Raw genomic sequence first — 12,335 nt, 5'->3', positions numbered from 1 at the left:
TATCATATTGTGATTTACTTGAGTGGTTCTCTATATAGTCTATTAATAAGATTGAACCTTTGTTAAATTGAGGTGTCTGAATATTACAGATTAAAGCTTATACATGATAAGGACTACGGAGCGAGTTACGTTCTGAAATATACGAAAGATCAAGACATCTATTAATATAACAAGCAATTATTTATCGTGACATCGTCACAATGTCGGTCTGCAAGTTATTAGATCTTGATGTTAGTTTCTTGCCGTTGTACATCATACTTTTCCTGTTAACAAGAGTCATGCCGTCATCTATCTAATCTTCAGCCACTAATCTTTCCATATCTGGTCTCGACTTTCATCCATCTAACTGCATTCTCGAGATTAACGTAGGACGGACAAACGGATGCCAGCAGCAATTTATAGGTCTACAATTTTTGAAAATTTCAGCCCAATTAAGGCTGAAAAATTTTACTCTCCCATAATATTCTATTTGGAACTGAAGTTTCAAGTATCTTCTTCTTTACGTCCGTTTTTGTTCAGGAATTATTAAATCTTGGATATAAATTTACGAATATCCAAGATCTTTGTCTGTCTGTTCTTTATTACATTACAATGCATTTCGGGTGTAATACAATGCGTTTCACTTGAACCTCTCTTCACATAATACCTATCTAATTTAGATATGCCTGTCCTTTGTTAATCTCCAAAACGGAGTTCGATGAAAATCGAGACCAGATATGGAAAACTTAGGGGCCTGAGGTCCTTTACGTGTTAACTGTGTGTGAATTTCCTGTGCCGGAAGTTACGTGATTTAAATTCAAAACTTTTCTCAAAAACGGAGTTAGATGACAGCATGACTCGATTGTTATCAGGAGAAGTATGATGTACAGGGACAAGACACACAAAATCAGCCCAGATATGGAAAGTTTAGTGGTGGAGGCCTCGATTAACTATATACGGACTTCCGTTCTGTGCCGGAGGTCACGTAATTCTTTTAAAATATAATTAAAAATTGCAACTGGCATTGTGACCATGTCACAATAAATGCTTGAAAATATTTCTGAATACAAATGTTGATTTTATCCTTTTATATTTGCCTATATTTTCTCTTTATGTTTATATTATTACTGAATGCATAGAAATGAGGACACCAATAGCATTTTTTAGTTTATCCTTGGTTATTTAGCACAGAAAATTCCTGATATTTAAAATGTCACAATCTCCTACCTGGAATGCAGTGGCATTATCCTATGGGCAAAAAGAAAAATTGCCTGGTGCCCCTTCCAACAGAAGCCCCCAAACCAATCTTTTATAAACTCATTGCTGTAGTAAAAATACCAAAATTTAAATTTGACACCATCTGCTGACTCTAGATTGCTGGTGTGGTGCAGGTGCAATACAGAACTTAACCCTCCAGAGGATGTGTTTAAAATGAATGAGGATACCAGGGGATTCCCCTCAAAAAATTCCCCACAGAAATGCCTTAAGTCAACACTCTACATGGGGTCCTTAATTAAAATTTGGGTTTCATGAATGCCATTTTCTTTACAGAACAACATTCAAGAAACATCAAGATAAATCATAATACTTAATCCATTGAATTTTCTTAGATCCCAAATAAAATAATTTTAATTTCATTATTATTTCAAACAAAATATTGTTTATTGTCATTGTGTGCATTGTAAATATCTTGAAAGTCAAAAGTAATTTCTTTTCTACATTCAAATAATTGAAGTTTTTTTATTAAGTATGCAGACTTTTTCAAATTATCATTTTCATTTGTGGCAAAAAAAAATTATTATTATTATTATTTTATTAATATTTTTTCAAATAATACATTTAGCATTAAAGCTGTTAGTCTAAATGTAGCTTATTCTTGCATTAATAAAATATTTCTAGATTTATAGTCCTTATAATCCTTTCTCTCTGACTCTGACAAGTTATTAAATCCATCATAATTTATCTAAACATTAAATAAATTTTTAGATAGAATAAGAATTGAGGCAATAGAAAATTAGATAAATGTTTAACAACAAAAATAATGCATTAATAATTTAAAAAATTGAATAAAATTTTCAATTTGAATTACTTAGTTCAAGAATTAATCATATTTTTCTAACTTTGAAAAAGTTATTAAATTAATTTTCAGCTGAGTACAATTACAAATACAAGACAAACGTAACTTATTTTTAGAAAGTACATTCTTTTGTGTATATAAAGATCTAATATTAATATGATAAAACTTCATAAATTATTTTTTCTCTTGTTTTTTTCTTTTATTTTTCTGTCTTTCCTCTTTCGGTTCTTCGTAATCTGAGAGTAATTCGGCTAATTTATTTGACTTCTCGGTTACCATTTTAGATATTTTTATATCCACGGAAATTTTACTGGGAGATTTTTTCTGAAAGTTTGTATCAGCTGATTTAAAAGAAAAGAATTTTGATGCTTTAGGACTTGACGAAACTTTAGAGAAATCAGTGTATTCTGGAAGAATTTGTGTATTTTTTTCATGAGAAACTTCAGCAATTATTTTGTCTTCATTCAGTTCTGTTTCAGAAGTAATTGTTTTAAAATCTTTAGAAGATAAGTGAGAAACTTCTTTACTATCTGAGAATGATTTAAATGTGTTTGGTTCTTTTTCCATCTCAGTAATAAAACTTTGCTTGCCAGAAACAGATTTTAATACTTGAAGATTAGAATCTGGATGTACTGATATTTCTGAAGTGGTTTCATAATCTTGTATCAAATCTAATTGCTTAACTTCAGATGGAATATTTAAGTTTTCTGCTGATAATTTGTCAATAAATAATGTAGATTCATTATCAGAAGGTAACTCTAAAGATTTATGGGAGGACAATTTTAAACTATTAGCTTTTACCTTTGAAAGAGGGATCTCTTTTTCAGATAAATATTTTTGAGATGGAATTGATTCTATAAAATTTGAAGAATTTCTTTTTTCAGACTTTTTTGAATCAAGAATATGTTTTGGAGATTCTGAAGTTTCCAAATGAGCTGACTGAATTATTTTTTCAGATTCTTTTAACTCAGGAGCATACTTTGGAGATTCTGAAGTCTCTGTATAGGATGGTTGAATGTTTTTTTCAAGTGTTTGTGATTTTAAATCTAGAATATGTGCTGGAAAAGATGGAGATTTCAATGTCTGTATTTCAATTACTGGCTCTACTTTAGACATCTGTTTTTCAGGAACTGATGATGATGAATCTTTAAGAGTTAAATGGATAATTTTATCAGTTTCAACTTTTGAATCTGATCCAGATATATTTTTTTCTGAAGGAATGGAAATAACTGATGGAAGATTTCTTTTGTTTGAAAAGTTGATGGCTTCAGTTTCTTCATTAGAAATTAACATAGACTGTGAATGCTCTTGCTTCAAAGATTCTTCTTCTAATATTTCTATAGGTTTTGAAGTTTCAGATTTAGATATGACAAATGATCTTTGTTTCTCAAGAACTGGAATAGCTTCAGTTTTCTTGGATTCTTTTCTGTGTTTTTCTGTATTATATTTTTCAGATTTCACCTGTTTTAATATTTGTTTCTGAGATTCTGCAATTTTTCTGGATTCATGTTTTGTACCTATTGAAATATTCATTAATCTATAATAACTTTGTATTTTATAAAAAAAAAGTGTGATAATAAATTACAATGAAATGAGTTTTGGAACTGTCCATAGTTTCTTTAATTTACTTAAGTAACCAAATGTAATTTTTAATGATATTTAAAGTCAGTCGTAGAGAAACCATGTTGTGCTAGATTGCTTATTCGAATTGTTAAACACAAGATCGTGTTATTAACTCAATCACTTGGCTTTTGACTCCACCTTTATTTAGTTGCTACGGTAACTAATTTTACATGTTTCGGGCTTTTGCCCCTCATCAGTCAACTAAAAACAAGAATAGGATATACAACATTAAAATTACTTTATATGTGTATTTTAAATTATTTACACAAAGTAACTTTAAACTGATGAGGGACAAGAGCCCGAAACGTGTAAAATTAGTTACCGTTTCAACTAAATAAAGGTGGAGTCAAAAGCCAAGTGACTGACTTAATAACACGATCTTGTGTTTAACAATTCGAATAAGATATTTAAAGTATTTAAAACAAACTAGTTTAGATTATTAATCTTTTAAACATAATTTTCTTTTTAAAATTTTAAAAAATGTAACTTTAAAATAACTCTAAATACATGTCAAAATAATTACAGATAATAAACTTTTTTATATATTTTTCCAAGAAATTAACTATATATTATGAATTGTTATCAATTTATTTGTTAACATTTGTTTATATAAAGTTACTTTATACAGTGCCAAATTCTCATTTCAGTTTTAATTGCCACATTAGTAAAGATTAAAATTAATTTTCTTCACCATTTTCTAATACTTTGTTAGAGCTTTTAGAAACAGAAGAAATTCTTTTAGATTTAAGTGATAAAATATCTTCTTTACTATCACTCTTAACTATGCTGACTGTTTCTTCAATTTGAATATCTATTTCCTCTAATAATTCACTATCTTCAGCCTCAAGTTCATGTTCTACATCATCATTCTGTTTTTTCCTTTTTTCTTTGATTTCTTCTATTTTAAGAAGTCTTTCTTCTTTTATTTGAGCCCTTCTTTCTTCTCTTAATTTCAGGGTTTCAAGTACTTTCTGATATTCTTCATCATCATCAGGAGAAGGATCTAAATGCTCTACAGTTTCCTGAGAAGAGTATTGGTCTTTTGGAAATGGTGGTAATTGAGGAGAATAAGGGATTCCAGAATGTTTCACACCAGTACCAATGTAAACATTTTCTAAAGTACTGAAAGGAAATATTAATATAAGAAATTCAAATAATAAACTATAAATAATTTTGCAATGTATCTGTTACAAAATTAAAATATATATAGAGAAGAGCATAAGATTTTAATTTCTTGTTAAAATGTAAATGAAAACATTCAAATAGATGTAAATTGCTAAAAGAAATATTTAAATACTGTATATCTATCTGTATTTCTCATGCTAATTAGCTAAGTGGCTTATAAATCTATGATTCATATAAACAATGTGCATTATTAAATTATTACTACTATGAAATTTCGATACTAAAAAATCATTTCTTGAAGCATTATCCAGCATTGCAGAATATAACCTTTTTCACATCTCTATGCTGGCTTAAATTGCTAACATATTTCTGGATAATCTACCTCCAAAAGCATTATACTGTATAAAAATGACCTGAACATTGCTAATAAGAATTTATATGAAGATTGATGTTTTTTATACAAATTTTAGAGAGTTACAACAATTAACACTAGTGTTACCACCCGTCCGGTTTTCACCCAGACAGTCCGAGAATTGACTCACTGTTTGGGTGAACTAATAGTTCACTCAAACAGTGAGTCCGGGAATTTCGTATAAATTGTGAAATTATGATGAAACAAAGTTCTTGCAAATATTGTTATAAATTTACACCATTTGAACAATGAAAGACCTCGCACTCACTAAAACTCATTTGCCATTTTACCATGTTACTCTGTTTACGCTGACATGTGAATATGTTCCAACATATTACTCTTTTTCTTTTTTCTTTTTTTTCCAGCGCCCGTAAATCTTGCACGTTGCTTTCTCTTGTTCTCCATTGTTACTTAACACTTTGGTACTTAAATTTGGTACCCTGACTATGTACCAAATTTCAACTTTTAACTCCTAACCGTTTTAGCGAATATTAAGATTATTATGTTATGGTCAACCTTACCTGTTTTCACAGAATGCAAAAATTGGGTCCTTCCTGTTTCCAGACTAATTACAGAATTTTTAGATAGGTCTAAAAATAAGTTCAATTTCCTGCAAAAATGAAAAAAAACTACATCTGCGTCTTGCACATCGCTTTCTCTTAACACTTCCATTGTTCCATTGTTACAAGATTAAGCCTTAACACTTCCATCGTTGATGGAAGTGTTAAGGCTTAATCATGTCCCTCTCCCCCATGGGGAGGAATTTCGAAAAATCCCTTCTTACTGTGCGTTCTTGTGACGTACCCTAACTATGCACCAAATTTGAACTTTCAACTCCTAACCGTTTGGACATGTCACTATAATGTATATAGAAGCTTTAATCCTGTCCCTCCCCCCGTGGGGAGGAATTTTGAAAAATCCCTTCTTAGTGTGTGTTCTCGTGATGTACCCTAACTGTGTACCAAATTTCAACTTTCAACTCCTAACTGTTTGGGCTCTGCGCTGATTATTATTATTATTATTATTATTATCAACTCGTGTCGATTATATATATATAGATTACTTACATTCCATCACAAATTGCGTAACTTCCTGGCCATATGTTAGACTTCATAATTGATATGGCATATTGAGACATTAAATTAGAACTTGACATTACAGTCCAAGGGTAAACTCCATTAATAACTAATATTTATAAAAAAGAAAAAATTATTCATAACTATCATGCAATTTTATAGAAAACTATCTACTATTACCAAAAAGTAGTAATAAATTTTAAAAATGAGTTAGTTAAAAAATTTTCAGTTAGTCCATATTTAATTGAAAAACGTTTAAAAAATATACTGTACTTTTCAAAATATTATATATGCCATTTTGAGGAATGTAAAATTTGCATATATCATGTTCACTTGCATATAAAAAAACAAGAAATATTTATTATACTTTATTATATCAATTCTTGCAGATATATTTTGATTTATTAGTTAGTGTTATCACTCTATTCTTTTAATATTTGCAGTTATTCTCATATTCTAAGTTTACAATGTAATTTGTAATTTTTTAACATGCATCTTTGATCATGCTTTTATCTTATAGTCTAATGTCATTATTCTTTTAAGCTTAAAAATAAACACTAAACAGGTATTTATTTACAATGTTTCTGGTTTTATAAATTTATCTTTTAATCACTGTGATGGTCAGTAATGATTCATTTGAAGTTTGTAAAATATCAATATTTGTTTGTTTATTTTCTTTACATTTTATGAATGTAAAGAAAAATATCTCCAAATCATATTGAGATTCAAATGAAAACATTCATTTACCTGTGACGAATCAGGTTTATATTTTAAAAACATGGAAAGTATTTATATAAATTATAAAGAAGATAATTACAGCTTTAAAACCTCGGAAGAAAGTACAATGATTTTTCAAAATAACAATCAAATTTTTGGCTGCAGATATAAACAAACCTGATACTTTGCCAATGACAACACACACATGGAGCCAATTCACAAATAAAATGGTGGCAGATTCTAAACTTGACAGTCCAAGAAAGTTACCAAACTAAAGAATACTAGAATAGAGAATACCAATCTGTACTTGTTGTAGAAAAAACTTTCCATTGATTTACAAGATTCAATATTCTTATGATGGATTTTCAGCTACTTCATTCTGCTTGTTTGAATTAACTATTCATAGATTAATTATTATCATTCTTTTTTCATATCTGTAATCCAGTTTTATCTTTAGATTTTTTTGCAGAAATTGTTTCATATAATTCCCTTTCGAAAAATGTATTTAACTTTTTTACCTCTTATGTAACATCTCAGTAGATATAACTAATTACAATCACCAAAAAAGTTTATATTTAAATTCATTATAATATCTGCTATACTTAAAAAAAAAAACCAGAGCTAATTTACCATTATCATTAGACACAGGAGAAAATAATGGAGGGCCTTCAGATATTTCTTTTTCTTCAAATTCAACTAATGATGTTTCTTCTTGCACATAAATTTCATTAGTTTCTTTTTCCTGTTCTAATGCTTCAAAAATCATAGATTTTTCTTCTTTACTTGTATCTCTTAATATTTCCTCCTCCTTTTCTTCATCAATAACATCAGTTTTTGAAATATTTCCAAACTTTTTTTGTGTTTTCATACAATGACCCTTTATATAAATTTCATTAACATTTTTGTTTTTACATAAATTTAAGACATTTAATATTTATATGGTATTTAAATTATTTCTATAAATTTAAAATTAGATTTATACAAAAAATATTAAAAATATAATTTAATTCATAAATTTTAGACTTAAGAATGAACAAAAACAATAAAGATTATTTTAATGCATTTAGTATTCAATTATTCTCAACAGACATATATAATTAAATTGTACATGTATATACTGTACATGATAAGGCGGTAAGCCACACGTGTGTGGCTTAAACTCTAGGATTGTGAACAGTGAGTGAGAAGGGATTACTGAAGAATGCTGGAAATTATAAAACTTGATCATTGACTATTTTATGATTCTTGTATATGATATGAACTACCAATCCAACTCTGCACATTAAAATTATTGTGTCAATTATGTTGAAATCCAAATAAGGAGATGACTGATTGGTAACACTAACAATTATTTTATTCAGACACACATACAGAGTAACGACTGGAGACAAAAGAAAGAGAGCTTCGGAGAGCCCGCCAATTCTTTTATACAGAGCTCGTGCGCCCTCTGGTGGCTCGAGCTTTATAATCCTTAACACCACCCCTCAATTTCAAAAGGTTTACATTATGAAATTGCATTAGTTACACAGTCTGATGTCTTGAATATGCCCAGATGTTTTCTAAGACAGATGAATCTCTTTGAACACAATGGTTTAGTAAAAGTATCTGCTATGTTATCACTTGAGGGAACATAGCCTAAACTCAAAAGATTTTTGGCTACTAGGTCTTTAATGAAGTGTGCCCTTATATCGATATGTTTTGACCTTTTGCTATTTTCATAGCTTTCAATCATGCTGATGGCACTTTGATTATCCATGTTCATTACTGTTACAATTTTTCTTCCAGGGTTTAATTCTGATAGTATCCCTTGAAGGTTGATAAGTTCAGCGGCAGTTGCTGCAGATGCTAAATATTCTGACTCTGCTGTAGATAGTGCAACAGATTGTTGTTTTTTGGACGACCAGGATATAAGATTATTATTGTAAAAAATTGCATAACCACTTATGCTTTTCCTGTCATTTTTGTCTCCTGCCCAATCTGCATCTGAAAATGCAATCAGCTTTTCATCTGTGCAAACTGAATAGTTTAAGGTTAGGTCTTTTGTTTGTTTGAGATATCTCAGTATTCTTTTTCCTGCCATCCAAAGTGTTCCAGTAGGTTTATCAAGATGTCTACTCAAGTAGGAAACAGCAAACATAATGTCTGGACGAGTAGTGTGTGCTATGTACAATAAGCTTCCCACTAATTCTCTAAATGGAACTCTCAAAGTTTCTTCTGAAAGATCAGCCTGAAATCCATGTTCCATTGGAGTTATAACACCTTTGCATTCCTTCATTTTGAATTTTATTAAGAGTTTTTCGATAATACTTTCTTGTGATAACGATAGTGTATTTTTATGCATAGTGATGTCTATTCCTAGAAAGTTCTTTGGCTCTCCCATTAATTTTGCACTAAATTCTGTTCTTAAGTTGCTTATTAGCTTATCAGCTTCTCCAAATAACAAAATATCATCTACGAAAACAATCAAATGTATACTATTTCCAATATATAAGCAAAAATCATAGTTTGAACGAGTTAGTCCATTTTTGACGGCAAAGTTATTAAAACACTCATTCCAACATCGAGGTGCTTCTCTCAATCCATATAATGCCTTTTTTAATTTTAAAGCTTTGCTGTTTGTTATTAGACCTTTTGGAGGCTTAATGTATACATCAACTTTCAGTTCACTGTTTAAGAATGCAGTTGGCACATCAAGTTGGGTTATCTTCCAGTTTTCATTAATTGCCTTTGATAGGAGTAATCTAACTGTTGATATTCTTACTACTGGTGCATATGAGTTGTTAAATTCTTCTTCCTGATATCCTTTTGCAACGAGACGTGCTTTCTTTGTTCCATCTGATTTTGTTCGAAATACCCACTTGGTTTCTATTGGATCTTTATCTTTTGGGAGTGTTGTTTCAGTCCAGGTACCAAATTTCAGATGAGCTTCCAGTTCCTTTTCTATGGCATCTTTCCATTCTTTTCCTGACTCAACTGCCTCTTCATAGGTTTCTGGATCTTCAGAATATAAGCAGTATGCGATATGCATTTCGTAATCATTATATTTCTGTGGTAATTTTATAGTTCTTTTTCTTATTTCCTTTTCTTGTGTTTCTTGTTCACGTTGATTTATCTTTTCATGATCACTATTAGTTTTGTTGTCCTCTTCTTTGTCTCTTGCACAGAAGTCATCATCACTTTGAGTTTTGTAGTATATTGGCATAGGAGTTTCATTGAATTTTACATCTCTACCTATTAGGATTTCGTTTTCTTTTGGATCCCAGAGTCTGTATCCTGATCCACTGTATCCTACCATTCTGACTTCCTTGGCACGTGATTCTAACTTTGTAGATTGTGGTAGCTTATATAACCAGGCTTGACAACCGAATACTTTTAGTTTTGATAAATCAACCTTTCCATACCATATTCTTGAAGGAATATTTCCATTGAGTGCTGCTGTAGGGGATCGATTTACCTGATAAGCTGCTGTACGAATTGCCTCTCCCCACAGGTGTTTAGGTAAATCACTGTCTTCAAACATAGTTCTTGCTTTATCCAAGAGTGTCCTGTTCATTCTTTCTGCCAATCCTCCTTGCTGAGGTGTGTAGGCTGTTGTATATTCCATTCTAATTCCTTTGTTTTTGCAGAAGTCTTTCAACATTCTAGAGGAAAATTCACCTCCATTGTCCCATCTAATACGACTTACTCGTTTTTCAAATTGAGCATGTATCTCTCTGACGTAGTTCATTATATTAAGTGCTGCTTCTCCTTTGTTTTTCAAGAGATATACTACAGTAAAATGTGAAAAATCATCTGTTATTGTTTGGAAATATTTTTTGCCATTTATAGTGTTTGGATTTATGGGTCCACATATATCTGTGTGTAACAATTCTCCTATTCTGTGTGATCTGTGTTCAGTCTTTTTGAATGGTAATCTTGTAGCTTTGCCCTTCATGCATGGTCCACAGGGTTGGTTGGGACATGGCAGATTCATTAATTTCAGATCACGGTAGTTTAGGTGGCCTAATCTTCTATGCCATAAGTCATTGGCTTCCGTTTTGAGGCATTGTGTATTATTTCTTATGGTGAACTCTGCAATAAACAAGCTTCCTGTAAGTGGACAGTCCATGTAAAAATCTCTGTGCATTATGACAGCTTTTTTTCTTTCAAAAATAACCCTTTTTCCAGTGTCATTGATTTTCCTTACAGATAACAAGTTGTGGGAAATCTTTGGTACAATAAGAGCAGTCAGAACAATATTTTTATTATTATAAGATAGTTTTATCTTGCCTCTCTTTTGTGCTAGAAGTTTTTCTCCATTTGCTACATTTATGCTTATTGGTTTGGTTAGACTTTCTATATCAGTCATATAGGCAGCCATATTCTCTTGAACTAGGTGTTCTGTTGCTCCTGAATCCAATACAAAATGTATGACACTTTCTTGTCCAATATTTGCATCATGTTCTGTGTCGTTAAATGCCACAAAGGATATTTCCTTTTCATGTGATATCATATTTGCTCTCTCTTCATAATTTCTCTGGTTACTTCCATTATTCTGATAATTGTTTCTCCAATTATTTCTACTTTTATTTCCACCTCTTTTCGCTTTCCCTCTGGCACCATGGCCCGAGTGAGTACTATCTCCTCTTTTAGGGCAATTATATTTTAAATGTCGACGATCTCCGCAAATAAAACAACCTTTATTTCCCACTCCTATAAAACAAGGGAGACTTTCGGTCTTCTCTCCATGTTCCGAATTTTTAAATTTAAGTTCAGCATCTAATAGCCTACTTTTTACGAATTCCAAAGTTACGCTAGTCGTCATTGTCTCAAGGGCCGTAATTACAGTATCGTATTTCTGAGGCATAGTTAGAAGAAGGTGGCTTACCTTGTCGCTGTCTTCCATTATTGTGCCGGTTGACTCCAGTTCCCTTATGAGTCCGTCAAATGTTACGAAGTGATTCTGCAAGTCATCATCTCCACACTTAAGTGACAATAATTTTCTTCTTATATATAGTTTAGAAAATGTACTTTTTCGTTCGAAGACGTTCGTAAGAGATTTCATCATTTCTTGAGCTGTTTTCGAATCTTTAACGTATTCTAAATGTCTGTCCGTTAGACACTGTATGATTATGCTTCTGGCCTTGGCGTCTCTTTCGATGAATCTTTTCTTTTCTGCCTCAGTTATTCCATTAGTCTCTATTACTTGTTCACCAACAAGATCTTTTACTCCTTTTTCTTCTAAAATAGTTTCTACTCGAAATCTCCAGTTAGAGAAGTTTCCGTCCCGTAATTGCGGTAAGGTGGTCGCCATATTGCTTTCCATTGTCTTGACGTTTAGACTGAT

At 31.0% G+C, this 12,335-nt stretch overlaps 1 protein-coding gene across 1 annotated transcript in view; it reads right to left on the bottom strand.

Annotated features, from left to right (window-relative positions):
- Positions 1–1,777: 1,777 nt before the first annotated feature.
- Rsph4a (Radial spoke head protein 4a) overlaps positions 1,778–12,335 on the bottom strand; it is a 38,433-nt gene continuing 27,875 nt past the window's right edge. The window contains exons 11-14 of the mRNA XM_067288793.1: positions 7,640–7,886; positions 6,284–6,401; positions 4,371–4,801; positions 1,778–3,573 (exon numbers count right to left, since the gene is read on the bottom strand). Of these exons, the coding sequence (XP_067144894.1) occupies positions 2,231–3,573; positions 4,371–4,801; positions 6,284–6,401; positions 7,640–7,886 (2,139 nt within the window). The 3' untranslated portion in view covers positions 1,778–2,230. The remainder of the gene's footprint in view (positions 3,574–4,370; positions 4,802–6,283; positions 6,402–7,639; positions 7,887–12,335) is intronic.

The sequence above is a fragment of the Centruroides vittatus genome, unplaced genomic scaffold, assembly GCF_030686945.1.
Source record: "Centruroides vittatus isolate TY-2023 unplaced genomic scaffold, ASM3068694v2 scaffold_932, whole genome shotgun sequence".
In the NCBI taxonomy this organism is placed as follows: domain Eukaryota; kingdom Metazoa; phylum Arthropoda; class Arachnida; order Scorpiones; family Buthidae; genus Centruroides; species Centruroides vittatus.
This window is presented reverse-complemented; position numbering and strand designations above follow the sequence as displayed.